At 43.2% G+C, this 26939-nt stretch overlaps 2 protein-coding genes and 1 pseudogene across 5 annotated transcripts in view; 2 read left to right on the top strand and 1 right to left on the bottom strand.

Moving 5' to 3' along the window:
• FBXO36 (F-box protein 36) overlaps positions 1 to 19887 on the bottom strand; it is a 49450-nt gene extending 29563 nt beyond the window's left edge. The window contains exon 1 of the mRNA XM_063306667.1: positions 19787 to 19887. Within this exon, the coding sequence (XP_063162737.1) occupies positions 19787 to 19882 (96 nt within the window). The 5' untranslated portion in view covers positions 19883 to 19887. The remainder of the gene's footprint in view (positions 1 to 19786) is intronic.
• On the top strand, positions 17953 to 18121 carry LOC134500593 (U4 spliceosomal RNA; annotated as a pseudogene).
• Positions 19888 to 20005: 118 nt separating the features above from the next.
• TRIP12 (thyroid hormone receptor interactor 12) overlaps positions 20006 to 26939 on the top strand; it is a 107972-nt gene continuing 101038 nt past the window's right edge. For all 4 annotated transcript variants that reach the window (XM_063306662.1, XM_063306663.1, XM_063306665.1 and 1 more), the window contains exon 1: positions 20006 to 20527. The gene's annotated coding sequence lies outside the window, so the exon portion shown is untranslated. The remainder of the gene's footprint in view (positions 20528 to 26939) is intronic.

Here is a 26939-nt window from a genome sequence, read left to right on the forward strand (position 1 = left end):
TCTTGATGGGTTGTGCTCCCACTGAGAGAGCAGGTCCACAACCTGGAATTAATCCTGGACTCCTGCAAGTGAAGATGAAAGTCATGGCCAGGAGGCCTTTGCCCAGCTCCAGCTAATATACCTGGAACAGAATGTTCTGACAATGGTCACTCATGCCTTTGTCATCTCCCAAGGAGATTACTGTAATTTGGTCTACCCAACAGCCAGTGTGCTTATGAATACAATTCAAGGTGTCTGTTGCTCAAACTCGAGGCCTGGGTATGTAAGACCCATCCTTTCCCAAATAGACTCTGCCTGTCCAATCCAGATGGCTAGAGAATTCCTGCTGAGGGTCTTCTCCTACCATGTGTTAATTTCCTGGGAAGTAAGATATATAATTAAACAAAAAGTAGAATGTACCCTGAGTTCAGGTTATTACATATATTTGAGGGAGAGAATGCTAAGCTGATTAATAAAGAATGTATTAAATGCTTACTCTTAGCTGCAAATTTATTTGTTATAATAGGAGTATCATAGTGGCATTATAAACTACTTCAGTTAATGGATGTTGAGTATAGGATTGCATCATTAAATTACTTTTAAAGAATGCTATTTTGGACAGGCAGTCAAACTTATTCAGTTAATAACAGAAAAGCTTCAGATACATTAGTATTTCATCTCCTTCCAATTCAGCAAGATATAATGAACTGCTTATGAGACAAAATAAAATTAGCTAAGTTGTTCAAAGTTCTAACCTGCCTCCTAATTATGCTCAGGGCTGCAACTGGGGGGGGGGGGGGCAAGTGGGGCATGCGCCCTGGGTGTTGTGCTAGGGGGGCACCAAAATGAGCGCTGGGGGATGTCAAAATGGGCGTGGAATCCATGTTTGCCCTGGGTGACACAGACCCTAGTTGCGGGCCTGATTATGCTAATTGAATTAGTCTGCTAATTAAAATATATCTGTACTGTAATAGCTAGGAAAAAAGGGGGATATACCAATATTGTTTCAGTTTTACTATAGCCGCCTCTAATATTTCTCAATTACTTCAAAATTCTAAATCTACCTGATTATCTATGTCCTCTAAAAGCTATCTATTTTCTTCTTGTAGAAGACTCAGTATAGGCCATTTTGTCCCAAGATTCACACACCAATTCTCCCTTTTAGAAAAAATAGCCAGAAGTGTGAAAATAAATATTTTTAGAAGAGTATATTTCAGATTTCCTATTTTCAAAACACGTTCACTAGGCAGGCAAGAGTTCTTTGGATCCAGTGTGGCCACTCTCTCCCTGCAAGCTAGTAGACAGGCAGATAGAAAGAGGGTGCTCACGCTAGCTCTTGAGCTCCTTTGTTCACAGAGCTGAATATTGTTGACCTCATTAACCACATTTCTGTAAATCACATGAGATAAACAATGAATTAGTATTGATTTGGAGGCCATCATAATAATATGCTTCAAACTACAGTTAAAACTACAGTGGTTTTATAGTGGTAGCACTTATAGTATTTTATAATATGTATCAAAAACCATCTGAGTTATAAAAATTAATATAACTGAAAATACTACACGGGATATATACTGTGTAAATATAGAGAAATCCCCCCTCCCCCCATCATATGAAACCCTATACATAGGGGCATGACGTAATGTAACACCTGTATCTCTCTACTCTGAAAATTCAAAGGAATGTGGACTGTATATACCATTCTGATAGCAAATAAAAATGAGCGAATATCTCTAGAAGCAAAATAAAAGTCTACCTTTTCCATAAATAAGTTCCAATTAAAGAATATTAAAATATGTTAATAGCACATCTAAAAATAAGTAGCAATGTGACCTGACAAGCATTCTTAGGGTGGCTAGTCTATTAGTAGCACCACTATTGGGGGGTAGATGAAGCAGGTATTGGACATTTCTGCTGAAATATGAGGATCAGCACAAAAGCATAAACTAATGCCTTAGATATATGTGACTGATTTTCCAACTAGCCTCGTCATCTGGATTTCATATTGTATTTATTTGCATGTTATATTTGTATTTATATTTTTATGGTATTTTAATGTTTTATTCTGGTTGTAAACTGCCAAGAGTCCCCCCTTTGGGGGGCGATGGGCGGTGGCAAAATTTGATAAATAAATAAAAATAAATAATGGCCAGAAAATTTAAGTAATTACCTTTGTGCTGTGAGGAGACAAGTTTGCATTTTGCATGCTAGGTGTCAAGCAAATATCCAGTTTGGCCTTAAGGCCAGCTTATTCTATATGAATGGTTATATTTTTAAATATTTGTTAGAAAAAAAAAAAGGAATATTCTTTTAAATTTTAGAACAAATCAGTTAATTTTGCATCCAGACTTAGAATGCAATCCTATTCATGTTGATCCAGAATAAGGCCCACAGTAGTACTCATTCTAGATTAGTGTAAATATATGCAGAAAAATCAGAGCATTATCAGCAAAACAGAAAGTGAGGATACATCTTCATTTGATACTGAAAGCTTATAATACTCAGTATCAACAGTGACTGCATAAAGCAATTCTGTAACTGGGACTCTTAATTAAAAACACTCTCTCTTTCATTGCATGTAGAAAATATCTTTGTTCTTCTGACCTCAGTCCGAAGTTAAGCATTTGCATGCATCAATTCTAACCAATAGGAATTAACTTGGAAGTACTTACGTTCATTCATTTTACATGGAAGAGTCAATGTACTACAAGTTCATCTTTATTTCATTACTTGCTGGTAAATAGGTACATTTTCCACTGAATCAAGCTGTACTCTTTGTGACTTTAGATACATCTGATGAATTTTTTTCATAACAGTACAAAAGTGTTTGAAAATCACAGAATCATAGAGTATATGAGTTAATGAGACTTTGTTGATCATTAGACCAACCCCTTGCTCAGTGCAGGAATCCACTAAACCATCCCCAACTGGTGGCCATGCAGCCCCCATTTGAAAGCTTCCACCAATGTTCTAGTAGACAGTTTAACAACTTAATAGCTGTTCCTAAGAAATCCCTCTTGAATCCCATTTCTTTTAATTTCAACCCAATGGTCCCTGCCCTGTTCTTGTTTCCAAAAAAGAAAATTTACTGATCTTTCATGGACACCAATGTTTGTTTCTGGCTTATTTTAAAAATTATGCTTAAAACAACTCCGGGATGCTAACACGACCTTTGAATCTGGGCAGACTGAAAGAGGTCTGCAACTGTGTAACTGAAAGATTGATATTAGTAAATATGTAGGTTAGTTTCAGAGTTTGAATGTTTACCATAAAAAGTATTACTTCAAAAGAAAATGCCAATAAATGTTAGCAAAATTTCAAAATGCTTTGTAATTTATTTATTTATTCATTCCAAGAGATTGATAAAAATAATAGAAAAGGATTAAAATATATTTAAAACCAAGATTAAACAATTGAAGCATATATTTAAAATATCAGTCAATCTGAAGGTGAAAACCAATTTAGAAGATCAGCTATATAAAACTAACAAAATCCAGAGAAATGCCAGATCTTTATTTCAATTACTTTTCATCTAAGAGAGTAGATGAGCCACTGCTAGTAAGTAATTCTACAAAATTGGAGCAGCCCATTCTTGGAGATGTGTATGCATATGATTGGATGTACAACATTCTAATCTTTAAATGTTCTGAATCTGGAAAAGCTATTTTCAATGGTCCAACACTATACTTCAGTTTTACGGTACTTCTGTTTTACACTCAGGACAAATGTACATTTCATTCTAATAGTTACAAATGTCCAGAGGTCTCATGATTGGCTTGATTTTTTTAAAATCCTCCTGGAAATGTTTATGTATTAAGCAAAATTATCTTTTGCTTCTGAAGTTTCATACTGATATCATCAAGTAGATGTATTAACACTGATATAATTAAGCATACATATTAAACAGGAATACAGGAAATAATCTGCATGGTACAGTAATTACTTACAAATATACCTTTGTGGATTAGATATATTTGATACAGTAGATTCTGGTCCATAGAAGCTTTTACAGTACCATAATAAATGTATGAATCTTAAAGTCTTTAAAATCTTAAAATGTATAAATCTGTAGTCTTTATAGCATAGGGTTTCCAGTTACCCTCCTGGAAAATTTGCATTTGCCATAGACAAAATGTTTCAAACATTTATATTTTAAAGCATTGCAGTATGTCACCATTTGCTTGGCCAAACCGAGTAAGTGACAGATGTAATATTAATTACACATTCAATGGAATATTCTCTAGTTACATTTCTATTGTTACTACCTCTATCTTGCTCACCATGAAACCATTGTTTAAGAAGCTTAACTGCCAGATTGCTTTGTCTCTTTCTTGTCTACTCACAATGGTCCTACTTGCTACCCTTGCCATCTGGAAGTACCTTGCATCAACTGACTCTCACCTTAGTTTTTCCTGACCATTATGATTCATGAATCACCATTATTTAGAGTCTAAAAAAACTATTTTTGTCACATCTACCTGTGTTTCCTTACTGCCATTATTATTATTATTATTAAATTTATTTGGCTGCCCACTCACCAGGCAAGTCTTCTGATTTCATTTTAATCTGTTATTTTTCAAATTTATAAAAGAATGGCATACAAGCAAGACAGCTGCAGAAAATAAATCCAGGCAATATTTTAATTAATATAAATTTTTGTTTGAGATTCCAACAGTGCAATCCTAGGTGTTTATATCAAAATATAAACTTCACAGAATTAAATGGGTATATAGAAATATAGTTTTAACTCCTGATGTTATTTTTTGATTGAAAAAAGTATAGAATAAAAGCCTAAACTGGTATTTTTAGTATCTCTAATGTAGTATCTGTGGCTGCTGTTTCACACAAAGTAACTTTGAAAAATAAAAAAACTGGGGGATCCTAGTGAGAATCTGGGAGCAATGCCAGAGAACTGGATGTGATGGGATAAGAAAGTGTCTGGAATTTTCAATTTCCCAATCTGCCAACATAATCTGGACTAGTTGCCCAGTTAAAAAGTGAGTAACTTTCTCCCTTGGCTGCCATCCTAATATATAGTATGGTCCTAATACAGATTATTTGTCCATGTGCCACTAGAACCATAGAATCTACTGCTCATGTTTTATTGTATTGCTTGTTTTACTATAGAGTGATATTAAAGCCCATGTTATTTATTCTTATTTGATAAAATATCCAGATCATATTGATTTATTTATGTGCAAATTCTATCATCTCATTGGGTAGGTGTCATGCGCTGCCTACCTCTGAATAACGTTCAGACGCTGGTTTGCAAAGCAGGTTCTGGTTTATTTCAGGGTAGGTACAACGTTGGTAGAAAAAAGCTGAGAGTGACAGGAGCGCGCCGGTGCGGGGTTTAAATACCCCGCGCCGGTCAGCGCCCCCTCGCTCTCGGTCACGTCACCCCCCTTTGTCCCATGCGTTGCCCTGCCATTGGTTGAGGGTTTCCGGGATCGCCCATCCTCAGGTTTCCATTCTTCTGCTGATTGCTTTCAGCTGGGCGATCCCCGTTGTATTGCCGCTGATGGCTTGGGTGGCTCCGTGATTCGTTTAGCTATTGTTTGTTAGCCGTTAGTCGTTGTGGGTTGATGGCTACTTAACTTGTGCCCCTTCACTTATTTCCTTGTCATTGTCATGAGTGCCATTGCGCTGATGACTTTAGCTCAACGGCACTCATGACATACTGCCCCCTTTTCGAATAGTGTTCTCCCCCGGTTTTCTTGGTTTTCCCCGTGGAGCTGTCAAAACGCCACATTTTTTTTTTTTTTTTTTTTAAATTCCCGCCGGAGTAGTTGTCGCCCCTCCCTTTGCTCCTCCCTCTACCACGTGCCTTCCCAGGGTGTGTCCATGGTGCGCATGCTCGGGTTCTGACCTGGCGTGCGCATGCTCCAACCACACCCTGTTTGTTTGGCTCAGTTCAGCGAGGCGAGAGGCGTGGCTGGTCGGGTGCTGCTCAGCTCCAGGTAGGGCCCTTCTTTTCTTATTTAGAGTGCGTCGCCTTTGTTGTGTCTCCTGGGCGTTGCCCCCAGGTTGCCCTGTTGACTTGCTTGCCACTCCCCCGCGGCCGGGGGGCGGGGGGAGGGTGCTGGCGATCGTTTGTCACCACCCCGTGGGCCCGGGGCGGGGGGAGTGAGTCCCGGGGGGGGGAAGGTCCACCCAAGTCGCGGGCTTGGGGGGGGCCCTTTCCCTTGGGGCACGGGAGGCGGGGGGGGGCCTGCGCGGGGGGGGTTGGTTTTGCTGACCTTGATTGCGGTTTGTCGGGGTATGCCCGGTGAAATGCTCTGGTCAGGTCAGGCGCGTTAACGTTGTGCGCCGCCACCCATTCCGGGTGGGGGAAGTGTTTCAACCTGACCAGATAGTGTAGAGTTCCTCGTTGCTTGCGGGAGTCGAGGATGTCCCTGATCTCGAAGTGATGTTGCCCGTCGATCATTAGCGGTGCGGGCTGTGGCGTGCTTGGGTGCCATCGGGAGGTGGTTGCCGGTTTTAGGAGGCTGGTATGGAACACCGGGTGGAGTCTCCGGAGGTTGTGTGGCAGGTCCAGGCGTATTGCTACCGGGTTCACTATTTGCGTGACTCGGAACGGCCCGATGTACTTAGGCCCCAGTTTTTTCGAGGGTTGGGTTGACTTTAGGAACTTGGTGGAGAGATAGGCCATATCCCCCGCCTGGAACGTCGGTTGTTGGCGCCGGTGCTTGTCGGCCTGCTCTTTGTAAGCAGCCTGTGCCTCCTTCAGCGCCGCCGTGATTACTGGCCATGCTTCCGCGATCTTCCGTCCCCAGTCGCTGGCGTCCACCTGTGGTTCCGGGGGTTGAGGTAGCTCCGGTATGGGGACGAAGTCGCGCCCCGAGACTACTTCGAACGGGGTTTTCCCCGTGCTCGTGTGGACGGCGTTGTTGTATGCGACTTCGGCGAACGGGAGCAGTTCAGCCCAGTCGTCTTGGTGGTAGTTCGTATATGATCGTATAAATTGCTCTAAGGTGGCATTAAGAACCTCAGTGGCTCCGTCCGTCTGCGGATGCCAAGCCGTAGATAGGGCCTGTTGGGTCCCCGTCAGCTTCAGGAAGGCCCGCCAGAATTTGGAGGTGAACTGTGTGCCCCTGTCGGTCACCACACGTGCGGGACATCCGTGTAGCCTGTACACGTGGATGAGGAAGAGTTTGGCTAGTTGTTGTGAGGATGGGACCGACGTGCAGGGGATGAAGTGGGCCTGCTTTGAGAAGTAGTCCTTCACCACCCAAATGGCCGTTTTCTTCTGGCTGGGTGGGAGGTCCACTATAAAATCCATAGAGATTTCCTCCCATGGGCGGGAGGGTTCTGCCACCTGTTGCAATAGCCCCGCGGGTTTGCCTGGTGCCCGTTTGGCCCTAGCGCACGTTGGGCAGGACGCCACGTAGGTTTTTACGTCTCGCCTGAGCGCGGGCCACCAGAATTGGCGCCGTGTTAGGTGTAGGGTCTTGAGGAACCCAAAGTGTCCCGCTTGCTTGGCGTCGTGTGACCTATGCAAGATCGCCTGGCGTTGCGAGTCCGGGACGTAGATTCTGCCTTCCCCCCATGCCAGGTCTTGCGCCATCGTTACCTTGTCGGGGTTTGCCAGGAACCAGGGGTCGGTTTTGAGGGCGGCGGCGAGGTCCGTGCGCATTCCCCCTGGTAGTTGCGGTTGGCTTCTTTCCGTCGCCGGTTGTCCCGCCATCGGCTGCGCCGTAGCGTCGAGCTGCCTCCGTGCGCCGCTTCGGGTGGTCACGGCCATTCCCAGTTGCGAGGCGGATAGGACCGTCCCAATGGTGTCTGGGGCGGGCTCTTCGTCTTGGGGCAGCCGGGAGCGGGCGTCGGCCAGGAAGTTCTTCTTGCCCGGCATGAACTTCAGCTGGAAATCAAAGCGGCTGAAGAATTGGGCCCATCGGACCTGTTTTGGGCTAAGGCGTCTGGGCGTTCGTAGGGCCTCGAGGTTCCGGTGGTCCGTCCAGACCTCGAATGGTTGGGTGGCTCCCTCGAGTAGGTGACGCCATGTCTCTAGTGCCGATTTCACCGCGAAGGCTTCTTTCTCCCAGACGTGCCATCGCCTCTCTGTCTCGGAGAACTTCCTTGACAGGTAGGCGCATGGTTTCAGGAGCCCCGTGGAGTCTTTTTGTAGCAGGATGGCTCCCAGGGAGAAGTCTGAGGCGTCGGCTTGGACCACGAACGGCCGTTCTGGGTCCGGGTGTGCGAGGATTGGCTCCGTCGTGAACAGCGCTTTCAGCTTGTCGAATGCGGTCTGGCACGCGGGAGTCCAATTCAGCACTGTGCCTGGGTTCTTGGCGCGTCGGGTGTCCCCCACCCCTTTGGTTTTGAGGAGGTCCGTTAAGGGCTATCTCAGCGAACCCCCGGGCGAAGGACCTGTAGAAATTCGCGAATCCCAGGAAGCTCTGTAGTTGCCGTCTGTTGCGGGGCCGCTCCCAGTTTAGCACCGCTTCGACTTTTGCGGGGTCCATTTCGATGCCATCCCCGGAGATTCGATACCCCAAATAGTCTAGGCGCTCTTTGTGAAACTCGCACTTTGTAGGCTTTGCATAGAGCTGCGCCCTTCTGAGCTTGTCGAGGACTTGCCTGACTAAGGTTACGTGTTCCTCGTGTGTTTTTGTGTAAATGAGGACGTCGTCGATGTAGACCAGGACCCCTTTAAACAGATGTTCATGCAGTACCTCATTGATGAGCTGCATGAACACCCCAGGGGCCCCCGCGAGTCCGAAGGGCAGTACCTTGTACTGGAAGGCGCCTAGGGGGCAGTTAAACGCCGTCTTCCATTCGTCCCCCTCCCTGATTCGGATGCGATAGTACGCCTCGCGAAGGTCCAATTTGGAAAAGACTTTGCCCGTGGAGAGGTGGGCGAGCATGTCCTTTACCAGGGGTAAGGGGTATTTGTTGGACAGGGAAGCCGCGTTTAGGCCCCGGTAGTCGGTGCAGAGCCGTAGGGTCCCGTCTTTCTTCTCCCGGAATAAGACGGGGGCTCCGACCGGTGAGCATGCTGGCTCTATGAATCCCCTGTCTAGGTTTTTATCGATGAACTCCCGGAGGGTTGCCATCTCCTTCGGGGTCATCGAATAGATCTTTGGTCTAGGTAGGGGGACGTCGGGCAGTAGGTCGATCCGGCAATCCGTCTTGCGGTGGGGGGGTAGTTGGTCTGCCTCTGCCTCTCCGAAGACCTCGGAGAAGTCGGCGTATTGTTCTGGTAGGTCTGCTGTGGTAGCGGCGTTGTCTTGTGTGGTCGCCTCCGCTCGTCCTACCGTGGGGTTGCTTTTGCCAGCTGGTGCTGGTGCTCGATACTCGCCGTCGCCGAATGTGAAGGTGCGGGTCGCCCAGTTGATCCGCGGGTTGTTTTTCGCGAGCCATGGCATCCCCAGGACTGCAATGGGCCGTCCGATGGGCGTGACTACGAATGATGTGCGCTCGGTGTGAGTGCCCATTTGCAGGGTGACCGGCTCGGTTTGTAGCGTGGCTGGTTTCCCTCCCGCTGTAGAGCCGTCCAGCTGGTGGAATGCCAGCGGCGTGGGGAGGGGGAAGCAGCGGAGGTCGAGTTTGGCGACTAGGTCGGGGTGGATGAGGTTTTTTGAGCACCCCGAGTCCACTAGTGCCGCGGCCGTGGTGGCTCCGTTGCCGGCAGAGAGTTGGATTGCTGCCATTATTACGGAGCTTTTGTCGTTTCGTTGAGGTGGTCCGCGTTGCTGTCCCACCGCCTGCCTCGCCACGCGTCTCAGAGCAGGCGGGGAGCATTTCCCGCCGGCTGGTCGGGGTCGGTATTGTCCTCTTCCCCCCAGTACGCGTCCCAGCCCTCTTCCGGTGTCGCTGTGGCCACGGTCATTCGGCGGTGAGGGGGCGGCCCCGGGTTGGGTGGTTTGGGGCTAATTTTCGGGGCGGGCTTGGGCACGCTGGTCGGCGGTCGGTTGGCGAAGCAATCCGCCGTCTTGTGCCCTAATTTGCCACACTTCCCGCAGGGCTCCCGGTTGAACCTCTTTTTTGGGTATATGGGGCCGGCCATCCCCCCGTGTGGTGCGGGTACCTTTTTCCCGACATAGTTTGTGTCTTCCGTGGTTGTCATAAGGAAGGTGCGGTGCGCGTGTTCGGCTCTCCCCGCGAGGTGGATCCACCCGTGTAACGTTTCTGGGTCGTCGCGGTAGAGGGCCCATTGGAGAACGTCGCGGTTGAGCCCCCTTTTGAAGATTTCCAGCAGGGTGGTCTCAGACCAGTCGCAGACCTTTCCCGCGAGGGCTTTGAACTCCAGGGCGTAGTCAGGGACCGTGCGTGTGCCCTGTTTAAGTCTCTGGAGTGCGCTTTTCGCCCGTACTTTAGCTAGGGGGTCTTCGAAGTAGTCTTTCATCTCTTTGATGAAAGCAGGGAAGGTGGCGAGGGCGGGGGAGCTGGACTCGTACAGTTGGACGTACCAGTCCGCCGCCCTGTCTTGGAGTTTGATCGCCACGGCGGCGATCTTGTCGGCCTCGGAGTCATAGGAGTGTCCGTGCCTCCCCATGAACTCCCTAGCGTTGGTAATGAAAAACGAGAGTTTTGAGGGGGTCCCATCGAAGAAGATGGGGAAGTCCTTTGGGGCCCGGGCGTTTTGTGCGGCCCCGCCTCTCGCTTCCCGGGGTGTGGTGTCGGCCGCCTGTGCCGTCTGCTGGCTCTCCGCTGGCCCGTGTGGGTTCGGTGCTTCGCTCGGGGTGTGGGCTTGTGCGGGGACGTCGTTGGGTGGCGTGGGGGGCATAAGCGCCTGGAGCATGGTCCGGAGTTCCGTCAGCTGAGCCCGCATGGCCGCGAGTTCAGCTCGTGCCTCCTCGTCCACAGCCCGCGCCGCCGCTGGGGCCGGTTCCGTTGGCGCGTCCTCGGGGGTGGGTTGCCGGTGGGGTTCATCGTCCCTCCGCCGCGGGTCCGCTTCCTCCTCCGTCTGATGGGTGTCTCCGTCGTCCTCCTCCGTGTTGAGCACCGTGGGGCTGTCGCTCCACGCCCGTTGCTGGGGTGCGATGTGGGGCGCGGGGTCCTCCGCTGGTTTCGGAAGTCGTGCTGCTCCCTCCCGCGGTCGGGTTGCCTCCGTCGCCATCTCCCCTTGGGGTTGGAGCTGAGGCTCGGGTCGGGTGGGGTGGGCGTCCATGGCTCCGGGAGTCCGCGGTGCCTCTGGCCTCGGTCGGTCCTCCTCTGTCTCTTGCCGCGCGGCTCGCCCTCCTTGCCCGCGCCGTTCCGGCCTCATCTTGCTGGTCTTCTCGCCGTCTACTCCTCCCGCGGCTCGTTGTCGTCCGGTGGGGCTTGGCGAGGCTGAGTTTATCACTCTCAGCTTTATGTCATGCGCTGCCTACCTCTGAATAACGTTCAGACGCTGGTTTGCAAAGCAGGTTCTGGTTTATTTCAGGGTAGGTACAACGTTGGTAGAAAAAAGCTGAGAGTGACAGGAGCGCGCCGGTGCGGGGTTTAAATACCCCGCGCCGGTCAGCGCCCCCTCGCTCTCGGTCACGTCACCCCCCTTTGTCCCATGCGTTGCCCTGCCATTGGTTGAGGGTTTCCGGGATCGCCCATCCTCAGGTTTCCATTCTTCTGCTGATTGCTTTCAGCTGGGCGATCCCCGTTGTATTGCCGCTGATGGCTTGGGTGGCTCCGTGATTCGTTTAGCTATTGTTTGTTAGCCGTTAGTCGTTGTGGGTTGATGGCTACTTAACTTGTGCCCCTTCACTTATTTCCTTGTCATTGTCATGAGTGCCATTGCGCTGATGACTTTAGCTCAACGGCACTCATGACAGTAGGTTCTATTTTCTTGGATGTTGCCCAATTTTGTTATAACACCTGCATAACTAGGTGTGAGCTGAGCACTCCTTCTATATTGTAGTATCATTTGATTGGTGACAGTCATTGACTGTAATAAAAATACTGATTGACCGGTGACAACGGAATTAATGCTGTGTAGACACAGCCACAGACACTTCATGGTTCTCCTGTGATCATACGTATTACCTCTGGTTTTATAGTTTTAAGCGTTGATAACATTATGTATTTTAGATTCTAAACATTAGTTTTATAGTTTTAGTGCTAATATCTTGCCATCATATTCCACTTATATTTAAGAAGTCTTACTGGTTTGGTGTTTTCTACTTTGTATTTTTTGTTTACTTGATCCTGTTTTATGCTTGTCCCTGACTGAAACAAAATTTGGGTTGCACTGAATTACTTTTGGGCTGCAAAAATAAAATTATCCCATTCATTCCAATGGTTTCTTGTTTTCTTCCAATGTAAAATGTAATGTAAAAATGTAATGTAAATGTAAAAATGTAAAAACTCCCTTAGTCCAATACTAGCTTCCCTGATCAGGGATGGATTTCTCAAACTGGTGTGACAGAAGTATGCATTTAAGTTTACATGTATTTTGATCCAAAAAAAGATACAGGTAGTCCTTGTTTAACCGCCACTCATTCAACGACTGTCCAAAGTTATGACGGTGTTGAATGAGGGATACTTATAATGCGTCCTCATAGTTGCAGCCGTTGCAACATCCCTGCAGTCACATGATCGCAATTCGGCAACTTCACTGCCAGCTTCAGACAAGCAAAGTCAATAGGGAAGCTGGCAGGAGGTCGCAAATGGTGACCATGTAACCACGGGATGCTGCAACCGTGCAGGATTTGCCTAATGATGGCAACTGGGACTGCTGGAACTACCACTGTAAGTCGGCTCGGTCACATGATGTTGCATCTTACAACCATGTCACTTAGTGATGGAGTTCGCAGTCCTAATTACTGTTGGTAAGCGAGGACTACCTGTATTTGGTATTGGGCCCTTTAGACAGTCACTCATGTCCTGGTCACCTCACACTTTCATTTCTGCAATGTGCTCTACTTGGGGCTGCCCTTGAAGACAACCCAGGAACTTCACGTGGTCCAGAATAAATTAGCATGACCAGTGATGGGCATGCCTCAGTATGCCCATATAATGTACCTCTGCTTTGCGAGCTGCACTGGTTGCCAGATTGCTTCCGGGTGTGATTCAAGGTGCTGGTAATTACCTCTAAAGCCTTGCACGGCATCCTTGTATGGCATCCTTGCATGGCATAGAGATAGGGACCACCTATCTCACAAAGTATTGCTCAGCCAATTGGCTATGTCAGAGTTAGCACACTCTGGGTTCCTTCAGTTAAGCAATGCAATATATTGGGACCCTGGAAGCATGCCTTCTCTGTTGCAGTGTCTGCCCTATGGAATGAGGTTCCCCCTGAGATCTGAACAGCCCCCACCCTGCTGGTGTTTTGAAGGGGCCTGAAGACTTGGCTCTTTACCCAGGCCTTTGTTGAGGATGACTGAAGACTCCTTTTAACCTAGGTTGTTTTCTTTGGTTTTCTACCTAGTTTGTTATTCTGCCATCTCTACCCTTTTTGGTTTTTGTTGTTTTTATTGTCTTGTTTTTATTTTTTAAAATCATGTGTACACCATCCAGAGTCACTGAGAATTGGGCGGTATATACATAATAATAATAATAATAATAATAATAATAATAATAATAATAATAATAATAATAGTGATCCAGTTTGGTGTAGTGGTTAAGGCATCAGGCTAGAAACCGGGAGACCGTGTGTCCTAGTCCCACCTTAGGCACAAGCCAGCTGTGTGACCTTAGGCCAGTCACTTTCTCTCAGCCCTAGAAAGCAGGCAATGGTAAACCACTTCTGAAATCTTGCCAAGAAAACTGCAGGGACTTGTCCAGGCTGTTGCCAGGAGTCAACACTGACTCAAAGGCACCTAAACAAACAAACAAACAGACAAATAAAAGGATGAAAGCAGTGATTTTATGTTGGAGCCAGGATCCTACTTCTATCTATATTTAAACACCTGGGCATGCTGCGTTCCAGCTTCAACAGTTTGATTTTCTGCCAAATGGCTAAGATTGGCAGTGTTTGCCATTTTGTGATGTTTAGCTGTCTGTTTATTTTAAAAACTCCATCCTTTCTTAATCCAAATATGCTCACAGACTGAAAGAGGTTGGGACAGATTTGTTACAACAAAACAACTTCCAATTCCTGCAAATGACTTTCCTTTTCTTCTTTCTAGTCTTCCTCCACTAAGTGAAGTTGGAAGCTAATTGTATCTCTCATTACTGTACTGCCTTGTCTCAGAAAAGTTCTTTCCTAAACAGAAAATCTGTGAATAGTTTGCCAGGGCCAGATTTTGGCCCAACAGGAACTAAGAGACCTAAATCCTTGCATGTTGTGAAATACTGACTACATGTACATTGCCTCTGGTACTCAGAGAGGAAATAAGCATTTTTTGATAAAACTGTAAATAATGACTCTAAGGTGAATTGCAATTTCACTCTTCACTTCCCTTTCTATACTTTCAAAACAGCGGTCATTTTGAGGAACTAGAAGAGAAGTTACACAGCTCGTTATCATGATAGAATTTTTCACAGCTATAATTGTCACTAATTAAAAGAACAGAGTGGCAGAAAAGCTGTTTTTGACAAAGAGACAAAGAAATCTCCATTTACTATACTGTTATCTGCTGCAAAAACAAACAGTAAACTATAGGCAGAACTCTCTGGTTATTCAGATATATGGAATTATATGTATGAATATAACAACATCAGGCAATTTGCCATATTTAAGAATATTAATAGGATTCTGTTTTTAGAGTGAATAGCTATATCACACATACACACAGATGTGAAATGATTTTTTTTCTGTTATCATTATTCCTTATATAAGGAATGTTCCCTCATTCTGATTTACATAAATATACTCATTAAAGTAATTGCTGAAAATCTAGAGGTTAAATGCTGTGATTTTCCCCACAATATTTCTTGGAAATACTTAAACGTTTTAGGTTTTGCAAAACTTCTTTGACACTTATGAAGTTTAAAGTGAAAATTTAGAATAAGAAGCTGTAGATCTTTCAGAAGCTGATCCTTATTAGAAAAATATTGTTTTTAAAGGGAAAAAAGTCTCTTTTTTTAAAGGATATGTAGTACACTTAACTGGATGAAGTGATAAATATGGCATTTTCTAAAACAAAGTATATTATAAACTCTTAAACAGGCAGATTTCTCTTCTTTATCCTAACACTCATCTTTTGCATTTTATCCCACCTAAGTATATCAATAAAGATTTCTTGAGGCTGGGTTTGCATGTGTAACAGAGCTCCTTCCTTTAGGTAACTACTACTATGATTGACATTTTAGGGAATGTCATAAGCAACATAAGTGTTGCTGAATAAATTCAAGGCAACTTCCTCCCAATAAAATTACAAGCACATAGGATAATTATGTCCCTCAGAGATTTTAAGCATTGAACTTTAATATTCTAAGGAAGTACATTTAGGTTTGCTTCTGTGTTGCCCAGTCTTACCAATGTTTACTGAGAAGAAAGGCCCATGGATTCCAATGAGATTTATTTGCAATTAAATCTGGACAAATGTCATTACTTTATGTACAGGTTATTTAACAGTTTTTAAATGACGGTTTTCAGTAAACAACATACCACATGAAGTTAACATTCATATTAGTAGTAGTATATATTCAACACACTATAAAAATCAAAATATTAATAAACATGGAGTCCTTGGTGCTCTCTGAGCCTTGTTGTTTTCTTGCGTTTCATTGCCAGGCTAGGCAACATCTTCAGTTCGCACTGAAGATACTGCCTAGTCTGGCAATGAAATGTCTGCAAGAAAACAACAAGGCTCAGAGAGCACCAAGGACTCCACAGTTCAACCCTGAGCTACAAATTTCACGGTTCAAATATTCGCTTCGATTGATATTAATAAATATTTAATTTGCACCTTGGAGAACATGTTTGTTAGCACACTATAAATAAGTGAATAAATTGTGACAATATAGCCTTAGTTTAAAGAATCAGTCAGATTAATTAAATTTTATAATTAGATTTTGCCAAATTATGATGACAATTCCTTTCCCAAACATTCTCAGTTAAAAATAATTGTAAGTAGATATAACAATGTTAGCTAAGTATCTGTACTGTTGTTCGCCAAAAAAAAAAGGTTGAAGATAAAAATAGTATCATAGTAAGTCTGGGTTTTGTGTTTACTGTCCATAGTAACAGTATATGGATATTTGTACTACTACAGGTAGTCTTCTTTAGCAACTGCCTCATTTAGTGACTGTTCACAGTTATGACCGTGGTGAAAAAGTAACTTTATGACCAATCCTCGCATTTATGACCTTCACAGGCCTGTAAAGCAAAGGAAAGCTGAAGTAGGATCATAAGCAGTCAGTTTCACTTAGTGACCACTTCGCTTAATGACCAAGTTGCTGGTCCCAATTGTGGTGGTTAAATGAGGACCACCTGTATTCTGTTAATAACAACACATGTAGAGAAAACTAAAACAAAGAGGAAATGTTGGTTTAGTTCATGCAACCTGTTTTACCTCTTCATCTAAGTCATTAATAAAAGTATTTAAGTATAGGAGATAAGGGCTGAGGCTTGCGGTATCTCATTCATAACCTCTCACTTTGAGGAGGAATCAGTGATGTATATGATTTTCAAGACAACTGTGTATCTACTTAATTGTTGTGCCATCCAACCCTCATTTAATTAGCTTGCTAATCAGACTGTCAAGGGATATTTTGTCAAAGGCTTTGCTAAAATAAAGATATATCCATAGCATTCATTTTATATTAAGAAAATACCTGATTAAAGAATTAAATTAATTTAGTCTTCACAAATCCATGATGACTTCTGACAGATTATATTTATGATCTACTCTAGAATCTTCCCATGTATCAATGGCAGACTGGTCTGCAGTTCCCCCGTTTTCTCCGCCTCTTCCCCTTTTGAAGACAGGGTAATATTTGGTCTCCTTTAGTCACTGCGTATTTCCCCAATTCTCCAAGGTTTCTCCAAGATAATATATAAAAGTTCGGCCAGCTACTTCCTTTAGTATAGTACAGTTTCCTGGTGGAACACATACCTTATTGTTGAAGAAGACTGAATCAAAATAGAAGTTAAGTAATATACACTGTAATAAGCCATGATATGGCATGTTGGCTTGGGGTATTGTACGCAATCAACCACCACAATTTAAGATTCAGCATTTAGTGAGAACCCAACAGTGGTTAAACGAACCATTGATTAGTGTCATTTGTGAACCTAGCCAGAGAGAAATTGTGGAGTAAAAGCACATTTAGTCCAACAAAAATTTGGTTAAACTCTTCTGATATTCTTCTTGAAAATGGTGGGTACATACCCAAAATTATGTCAGGGAAGCTGGTTGGCTTTCTTCTTCCATTTTAGCTTGACTTGGAACTTGCACATGAGCTGTTTGTGAACTGTTCCCCAGTCAGCCCTAGCCAGTTTTTGCTGTTTATAACTAAGCTCTTCCACCTCCTTGAACCAATAATATAGTCAATTTCACTTCTGTGTACTCCATCTGATGATATTCATGTATATAGGTGTTGTTGGAAGATGGTGTTGGCAATGCAGAAATCACTGGATTGGCAAAAATTGGTAAGTTGTCCTCTTGCTTCATCTCAGTTTCTTAGGCCATATAGTTGAAGTATATTTTCCTCTGTAATATTTTCAACTTTGGTATTCCAGTTTCCAATCACAAGCAGCACATCTTGCTTACATGTTCTGTCAATTTCAGACTGAACTGAGCATGAAAGTAGTCCACACCCTCTTCTTCTGCATCAGTGGTTGGAGCATAAACTTGGATAACCATCATAATAAAAGGTTGTCTATGGTGTATAATTGATACTGTTCATTGATTGCATTGTTCCCAAGTACTGTCCTTGTTATAGCTTTCCTGACCATGAAAGCAACTCTGTTTCTTCTTTGCTTTTCATATTTTCAGTAATAAACAGATCTTCTGACTGAAAGTGTCCAATTCCAGTCCATTTCAATGTGATGATGCCAGAAAAGTCAATGTGTAGTCAATTCATTTTGTCTTTCACTATGTTGAGCTCTCCCATGTAGACGCCTCTCATATGTTCCATGTTCCCCCTGTAACTTGTCTTTGAAGCTTTGTGCAGTGGCAATATTGTAGCCAATGAGGTTTATCCAAGGCATGTTTATTGCTAATTGGAAACTTGTCTTTGAAGTTTCAGATTTTCTTTTCTTGCATGGCAACCTTAGCTTTAATCTAATCATATTGTAAACATCATTAATATTCTGAAAGATCCTCAGCTCTTCCTCAATAGCATGTTGAGTGCCATCTGAGAGGCCAATCAACCATTACTATTGTCAATCATTTTATATTGTCTATTAATGTGATTTTCTTGTTAAATACAGGAATGGTTCACCACTGCCACCTCCTCCACAATACAAAATGATGCCTTTGCTGTTGTCACTAATCAACTGCCTCCAGTATCTTCCTATGTTGCTGATGCCCAATAAAGGTGTCTGTCTGCTTTCTCTGGACAGCTGGAGTGAACTTCATGCCAGAGATAACCTTGCTGCAATTATCATGATGTACACTCCTGGCGTTCTTTGTTCATCTCTCCTAGAAATACTGTCACCTCAATGAGGCAGGAGAGAAAGATCTGTGGGGGCATGTCTTCTATTAGGAAATCACTAAGATATGATCCAGTGCTGTAGGAATTCCTTTTTACGCATTTAAACAAATAAGCAATTTATCTTATTCTGTTTTTTAATGATAATTCAGTTAGCAGAAAAACACATTGTTATATTTACTTAAAAGCATCTATTAGGAATTCCAGTTGTGCCAAGTGCAGTAACTTAATTGAAACCTGGCAATTTTATCTTAATCACCTGGTTTCTGGATCCTTGCTCTAATTTATCTACTTAAACAGCTAGCTCAGGTTCTTGTATTTACTACATGCAGATCCAAAATCCAAAGCAGATAGAGGGCATAACACTGCCTTGTTTAACACATGGTTTCTAAAACACCAGTACTGAAATGTATTTACTTAGGAATAAGAAATATAAAGCACTTCACTTTTCAAAGAATCTTGCTTTCATGTAATTTTGTATAAGTGTAAAGGGTAAAGCATCTATGATGAAGATTTTTCAAAATTGTGCACTTATTGTTGCCTCCCATCTCTCTCTAGCTAGCTCTTCTTGAACAAACATATTCTGTGGCATCAAACTAATTATTTTCCCCCTTGCTCACACAATAAATATGGAATGAAAGTAATGAAACAGGGATTTTATTTATCAGTAAACATGAGAAAGTGAGATATACATGTCTATTTCTGCCTCTCTCCTTTTAGTTGGAGGCATACAGACTATTATGAATCATAAACATGAGAAATAAATCTAATCATAAAGAACTTAATTTGAAGAAAGACTTATTAGGGCTTTAGCTACTGAACATTTGTGTAGATGTGTTGAGATAAATAAGCATCAGAAATTAGGACAAATATATGGAACCTGGTGCTTTCCAGACATTACTATCACTTTCAGAATCTCAGATCATGGTCATGCTGACTGGGGTTTAGAAGTGTTGTAGCCTATACTTATCTCAGTATTAGAAGCTGAGGGCCCCATCTGCGAAAAGAAACTTCATTTGACACTGGACCTGAACAATTTTTGTGGCCGGAGCCACCGCATTGCATTCCATTCTTACAAACCCTATTTACATTCCAGCCCTGAATCAGGAACTGCCCATAAAAAGATGAGCACTCAACAAATTTCCCCCACCTCCCGCCTTCCCTCTTTCGTTTTGTCCGCAAGGAACGCATCCTCATAAAGGGTAATTAACACGCCTTCTTTCCCCTCGTCGAGATACCGTCCATTATTCTTTCTTCCTCAATACTCAATCACCCTCCAACTGCAAAATAAAGAAATCTCTCAAGGCCGATAACAGAAGGGGAGAGAAAAAAATCCACTCACCTCCTTCCTAGTAACGACGATTTGGTAGAAGTCTTTGCTAGGCGCCGGGGCTTGTCCGCGCGCCTCGAACAAATCATCAGCCAGGAGAGACGCCATTTTAGGACGCCAACTCCCAGTCGCTGTGGCAACCAGGAAGGGGCGGGCGAATGGAAGGTCACTGGAAGCCCAGCCCCCTCCCTTAAAGGAGACGGTCAGTTCTTAGTGCTAGAAGTCGCGGAGGTTTTATCACCCCAACGAAGGAAAGAGGGGCCTCGAAATCGCCACAGCTGAGGGAGAAACAGCCGACGGGAGCGACTGGAGCGATTTCGCTGACCCTGAAGGGATAACGCTCGCACGTACCCCGGGGGTGACGACCCCAGCGGAGGGATACCTCTTTTTCAGCCAAGGAACGTCTGAGACAAGCGGAGGGGGACAGGAAGGATAGAACTGCTGCCGATCCTTGAGAGAAGGAGGGGGGCTGCCGGCTCCGCGGCAGGGAGCGCTGAAGCAGGGAGGAGGAGGACACCCACTGCTGGCGAGGGGGGATAGGGGGCCCCCCGGCCCCCTTTGGGGGTGAAGTAGTCCCCGGCCTCCCCCTACGCCGCTGGAGGGGGTACGGCAGCGGAGGCAGACGGCGCACTGATCGGTGCTGCGGCTTCAGCTGATAATTGAAGGGAAGAGGCGCCGGGCAGGACAGAAAAGGAGCCGGAGCTACCGGGAGGCACGGAGCGCTTTTGCGGAGGCCGCGTCGGGACAAACTAGGTACTGTGCGAAGGAGGGAGGAGGGGGGAGGAAACAACACGGGCGGCGACTTATTTTTCTAGGTGACGCTTTTTGTGGCAGTAGAAGGTCCCTTCTTTTCCTTCTGTTTCCCTGCCTGCTTTTTACTGAGGGCCGAAGTGGGGGATGGGGTGGGAGGAAGGGACTGTTTTGCGGAGCATGACAGAGGAGGCTTGTGGCGAGGGAGTCCTGGGCCTGGGAGGGGAAGAAGGGCAGGGGGGAGTTGGCTGTCTCATGGGTCGAGGCCTTACGCAGGTATGAGGAAGTAATCGCCGTGAAAGAAGGTGCCTTTTTTTTTTTTACACTGTGGTGGGGAAAGCTCCCAGGGTCAAGGTGTTTTCCGAAAGAAAAGAGGTGACGAAAGGGAAGCCAGGGTGGCAGAAATGGAGCTGCTAAAATGGCCAAGCGGCAGGGTGAAGCCTATCGTGATTCAGCCCTTCCTTTCTTTTTCCTGTCTTTCTTCTTCTGCTAGCCCTGATGTACTGAAGGGGTGAATTTGGAGACCCAATTTATAGGCCCCTGTTCCAACAGTACAGAAAACTGTATAGAACTGTCTCGGGCTCCTTTCTGCGGTTTGGGCCTATCCTAACCCCTTTTCCTACTTTGCTCTGCCCGCTCAGTACAGATTGCCTTTATGGCTAGTGTGGCTACTAAATACAAAAGGACAGCTTTAATGTTGATCCTGAATCCGATTTGTATTCGGCTCTGTCTCTTTTCTCCTCAGGTCCTCAGCTAATCACAATTTTCCCCGTGCCTGTCTTATTTATTTTCTTGGATGCTGTTATTGAGCCCCCTTGAATACACTTCGGAGAAGCAAGAAAAAAATCTTTCCCAGACGACAACTCTTTTTTTTAAGAAAAGAGGAGCTAAATTATCAGTTGCCTTAATGCTGGCCTGGCTTTTGGAGCCGAAAGCAGGGGAAATCATATTGTGTACGGGGGGGGGGAGGGGGAAGAGTGATCGTTAATAGATTCCCTTAGGTGCTGAATCCTAATACTGGAGCAGATTGTTTTCATCCTGTAATTTTAGAGCTGGTTTGTGTTACTGGTATATTCGAGAAGAAACTAGCCTAGCTTGTGGTTTGTTTGCATAACGCGTCGTATTTAGGTATTCACGTTCTTCCCCCCTTTCTTCCCGCACGACAGCTTTTGAGCCTCTGCCGACTAGTACCGGGCTAACATTCAAACTGATCTCGAGGCTTTTGCCAGCCTTGCAGGCCGAGCTGCCTGCTGTACAACTTTTATTGTTCCTTTCTGCTAATGGGCAGTCCTGTCGTGGTGGGGGTGTTCTTCCTAGTGGGTTTAAAAGTCATCAGGAATTTGGAAAAGTTTACATTAAGAACAAGAAAACATTAAGGCGGGGAGAGTGGAAAGTTTTGTCAAGAGCTTTAGGAAGAAACATCGATGTATGGAACAAAGGTGCTGTCTGTATTACAGAGGCCTACATACTAGGCCTGACTATGTCGCATTTACCGAGAAAAGAAATGAGAGCTTGGCATTGGACTACAGTAAATGTGTTCAGTTTCTGGAATGCATTTCAGAAATATTTCTAGGATTTGTTAGACTTAATTTCAGGATTGCTTTGTCAGTGTAGCCCTGATCTAATAATTTCACGGAGAATTCCTTACTTTAAGCTTTATATTGTTAGACCAGTTCATTAACCTAAGTATTGAACTGATACAGCTTTAAAGCTACATCCCATTTCTCTTTTGATCAAGTTGTTTCCCTATTTCTTGATGGTATGATCAGAAGAGTCAATGTCAGGTCTGTCAAAGGCTTTTAAATAAAAGGTTAGATTTTGTTATTTTATCTGATGCTGTAATCCATAAATAAAGAATCGTTTTCTTTACAAGATTTAACCAACTGATGACATGTCATCTGCCTGCATGTTAACAGAAATACTGATTTTTGAAAGGGGTGAAGTTTTAATTTTATTGTCCAGCAACATCAGATTTCAGAACTTTTGAAATTTTAAGTGTTAAATGTTTAGTTTTCATAAAATGTATTCAATATATCAATATAAGTTTCTTCTGAGGGAGGGTGGCTAGTAAATTCAAGTTTATTAAGAACTTGAATAATGATATTCTTAGAATTATTTTGCACAAAGTACACATTCAGACCATTAGTTAACAACGTTCCACTCACTTATATTGTAATTTTAAATTGATGTCATTCTTACTGAATACAGATTAGGGCTGCAGTTTTATGCATTTGGGGATATGCTGTATTGAAACTGCTGGGGCTTCTGGTTAGGTTTAGGCTGTAACCTTCTGCTGTTTCTTAAATAGTGTTTTAAAATAATAATCACACTTGCATCAAACTGTTTACATTGCGGAAAAGCATTAAAACATAAAAGATAAAAGGGAGTGTGTGCTTGAGGAATAGAAGGTGGTCTTTATCCTAGCCACTTGGTACACAGTAGCCTTGTACTAACAGGTGCTGTTCCAGTGCTTGTTGTGTTTTGAAAATATCCTGTGCTTTTTCTTTTGGATGTCTCATGCTGACACTCTCTTTCTTTTTCTCTGTATTGTCAGGTGAACACACTGGGTAGAGGATATACTGAGTAAGAATGGTGTCTAGGCAGAAGGCTATACCTCTATTGGCTGGCTGGCTCTTCCCAAGTCTAGAAACTGCATTCTCTAATCAAATAAGAACTATAAAAATAGCTTCTGTAAAAGAAAATGTATGATATGAACAAAGCACTGGGGATGTGTTAGAAGATGGTAATGAGAAAGGTAAAGCCTAATAAAAACAGTTTAGATACAGGATAGTTGAAAAGTATGAAAAGTTAGTAACATTTTGTTATATTTGTAGTAAATTATGTGTGTATTCCTAGTTTTAAATGGGTTAGTAGGTAGATTCTGATGTTGGGTATATGGGAATATTTTGGATCCTTTGTTATCTTGCTTTGTGAATATGATGCTGGCACCTCAGAACTGAAAACACTTTTCAGTTGAGAATATTTATCTGCCTTATGCTTTGGGCTGTTTAAAAGGTATGTTTGAGAGCACCAGATTGTGTCAGGGGAAAGGAAGACAGTGTAAACAGGTTTAAGTGACTTATATGCATCTGCAATTACTGTCTTTATACTTGAAATAATACAATACCCTGAAATAAGTAAATTTCACCAGGTCCTTACATTCAAAAACATAAATGAAAAGGTCATTCTCATAAACAAATCCTGTTATTTCTTCAGTTAGATGAAGCTGTTTTTCATATCCTTTGACTGATTTGAAGATGGCTGGCTAAAGGAATTGTTAAAACTGAGATGCTGAAAAAATTTAATGAATAATGTAGAGTTATGGGCACTTGGGCTCTGACAATAAGAACATCTCTGTATAATAGAGAAACTTATTAATAGCATCTAGAGATTGTGTCTTGCCTCCACTACAATATTTTAAACTTTATTTAAAGTTTTAGCTATATTGTATACAAACTATTTTGTTGTTGTACAGGTAAACTTTTCATTTCTTTTTCCTGTGGAATTCTAATACAATAATCATATGAGCGAGGTGGTTGCTGTGAGTAATCTTAGACATTTGGGGGTGTCCTTTCTTTCAGGAATCTTTTATTCCTTTATTCCTGTTGTTGCAGTAACAACAAAAAAGTGTGTAGTATACAAATGTCTAAGCCAGCTTTCCCTGAGCTGGTGGCTTTTATATGTGTTGGGACTGTAGTTCCTAGAATTGCCAGTCAGCATAGAAAGTCTTTATCCATGTTAGTTGGAAATTCTGGGGGGTGTAGTCCCAGCACATCTGGAATATGTGAGATTGGAGAAAGTTAGCCTAAGCCAATTTAGGCAATTCAAAACTTCCTCAGTATTGTTAATTTATTATAACAGATGTCTAGCTGCATTATATTATCTAAATCAGTGGTTCTAAATCTCTCATATCTTAATATTGAATCCTACAAATCACTCTTTCAGAGAATCTGGGTCCCACTAAGCTGGAAACAAAAAGATCATGTTTCCCAGGTAGATTTATTTACTGTATTTATGAAAGTGTGCATACATATATACACATACACACTTATATAAATGCATTCTGTTATTACAATTATCAGTTTTGAGTTTTAACTACATAACAATTGCAGTGTTGCTAACAATAATTTTTATTGCCACCCACTGTAAGTATGAGTGAGAATTAACTGGGGATGAAACAGTGTCTGCTACTTTTAGCATCTTCTCCTAACCTGAATTCAAGGAATATATTCAAACACTAAGAGTGAAATATCTAGCTAATTTTGGCTGATAACAGGAAGTTAAGCTGCATTGGATCTGGTGAATATTTTTTGGGAGGCCACAAGGAAGTAGAGCTATAGGCTATCCTGAGAAGTTAAAAAATATCCCAGAAGAGGGCAGTGGCAAACCACTTCCATACTGTTGCCAAGAAAATTACACAGATGTGTTCATGAATTACCAGGAATTCAGTTCCATTCAAATTAGATGTTTTAACTAATGAAAAACTTTTATTTTATTTTGACTTGTAAGACCAACACTTTCAAAGGCCGCTTCAGTCCTAGACTCTAGGAAATACATTTCGATATGCTGGGTTCCTATTCTTTCAGTATCCTTGATCAGCCACTTTGTTTTCCTCTCTTGTTGGCTCCTTTGGGGAACGGAGTCACATTCTACTTAGACAACTTCTATGGACCACCAGTAGTACATTTATGACTAGTTGAGAAGCTCTGGCATAAATGATAGAGTGAACTCAAGTTAGGCCGTGATATAAGGACTTTCAATTAAATGTGAATGAATCAAGTATGAAAACCTTAAATGTAGCATCTCCAGGTATAGTCCTATATTGAGGTTACTGAATATCAGCAACAATTACTGTTTCCTTATCAAACTGTTTTTTAATTTGTTTATCTCCTCTTCAATGACTTAATACTGGTTGAATGTAGGTACTTCAGTCTCTGTGTTGATGTATCTATGATTAAACATTAGATCAGAGATGGTGGTTAGTGTTCAGTTTTAAGGTAGGAGATGCAGACTCATGGCCTATGGGGTACACATGGTCCTCCAAGTTATTTTCTGTGGCTTACCATAATACTTAGTGAAAGCTGAGGATGCTGCAGCAGTGTGAGAGTATTGTGCACTGCATAGATATGCAGACTAAGCCTAGGAACCACTCCCAGAAGAAGATTGGCATGTTGATGATGGCATGGCACCTTGTCTCAGCAACAGTGGGGCTTGCATAGTTGGCACTCCAAAGCCTCTTAAACTATTAGTATGGTGCTCTGGGAATCCTCACCTGTGTTCCTTGTCAGGGGCAATTTAGAACAATGCTTGGCCAGAGAAGGTGGGCTAGAAGGCTAGGGCTTCCTAAGGAAGGAATGGAAGAGATAGCTGAGGAGGGAGGCTGGATCTGACTGCCTTACCACAAGGGTTTCCTCTGTTTTGTAAGGAATGGGAAATCAAAATCTCTCTGCTAGGAAAAGGAAGGATGGACTCTGACAGGCAAGGGGGGAAAAGAACAGAATGTGAATGAGAAAAAGCCTGAAAGAAAGGGGAGTTATCTGCTTAGAAAAATTGGATTTGGGCAGTTCTTAGATGAGTTTCCTCATTGTAGCATCCTAGTTTGAAATTGGAAAAAAAAATTATATGCTGACTAATAAAACCAAATATTGATGTTCTGCTTAATGAAAAACTGTGACAGCTAAGTTGCCTGTGTGAAATGCCTCTTCTTTACAGCTCTGTTTCACAGTAAAGTTTTTAAAATTTAATTTATGTTTAATGGCCTACTCTGATAATCTTTTTTCCCCATTGTTAGCTCAACTAGAGACTTTTGCATCAGTGTTTGAAAGGGTTCTATGTTGTCGCCATTAAGCTAATAATGTAGTCCTCATATATCACTTGTGATTATTTGCATTTGAGACCACTGTTTGAAAGCATTAACATAGTGATAACCAAGAAAATGATCAGGGATGATGCAAAATTAAACTGTGGTAAAAGTATTTGGACTTCTTTGTTTTTAGCAAAACTTGAGATAGGTTGATTCAGTATTTCCTAGCCTAGAACTTTCTTAGCTATATCATGTGGATGCAGCAGTTTTGCATACTGCTTTGCTTATTTATATTGGTTTGCTCTGCCGAGGGGTACTTTATTTGATTTTATCCAGTTATCTTTAACAGTGCAATTACATTAGTTCCCCAGACTATCTACTGGGGCTGTAATCTTGTAAAAATAACTTTTGTGCAACTCTGATTGAACTTGTTCCCTGTATTAGTTGCTAGTTTTTAATTTAGCAAAGTATTATGTTTTAATGAGTAATACAGAATAAATAGGTTTTAATTGGTATTTGAATGTAAACTATTCTGGTTTGTGAAGAACCTTTAATGGCAAGAATCCACAAATATAAAATAGCAGATTCCTCAAATGGGAAGCAGTGCTGTCT

The sequence above is a fragment of the Candoia aspera genome, chromosome 6 (genome assembly GCF_035149785.1).
Source record: "Candoia aspera isolate rCanAsp1 chromosome 6, rCanAsp1.hap2, whole genome shotgun sequence".
Taxonomy (NCBI): Eukaryota; Metazoa; Chordata; class Lepidosauria; order Squamata; family Boidae; genus Candoia; species Candoia aspera.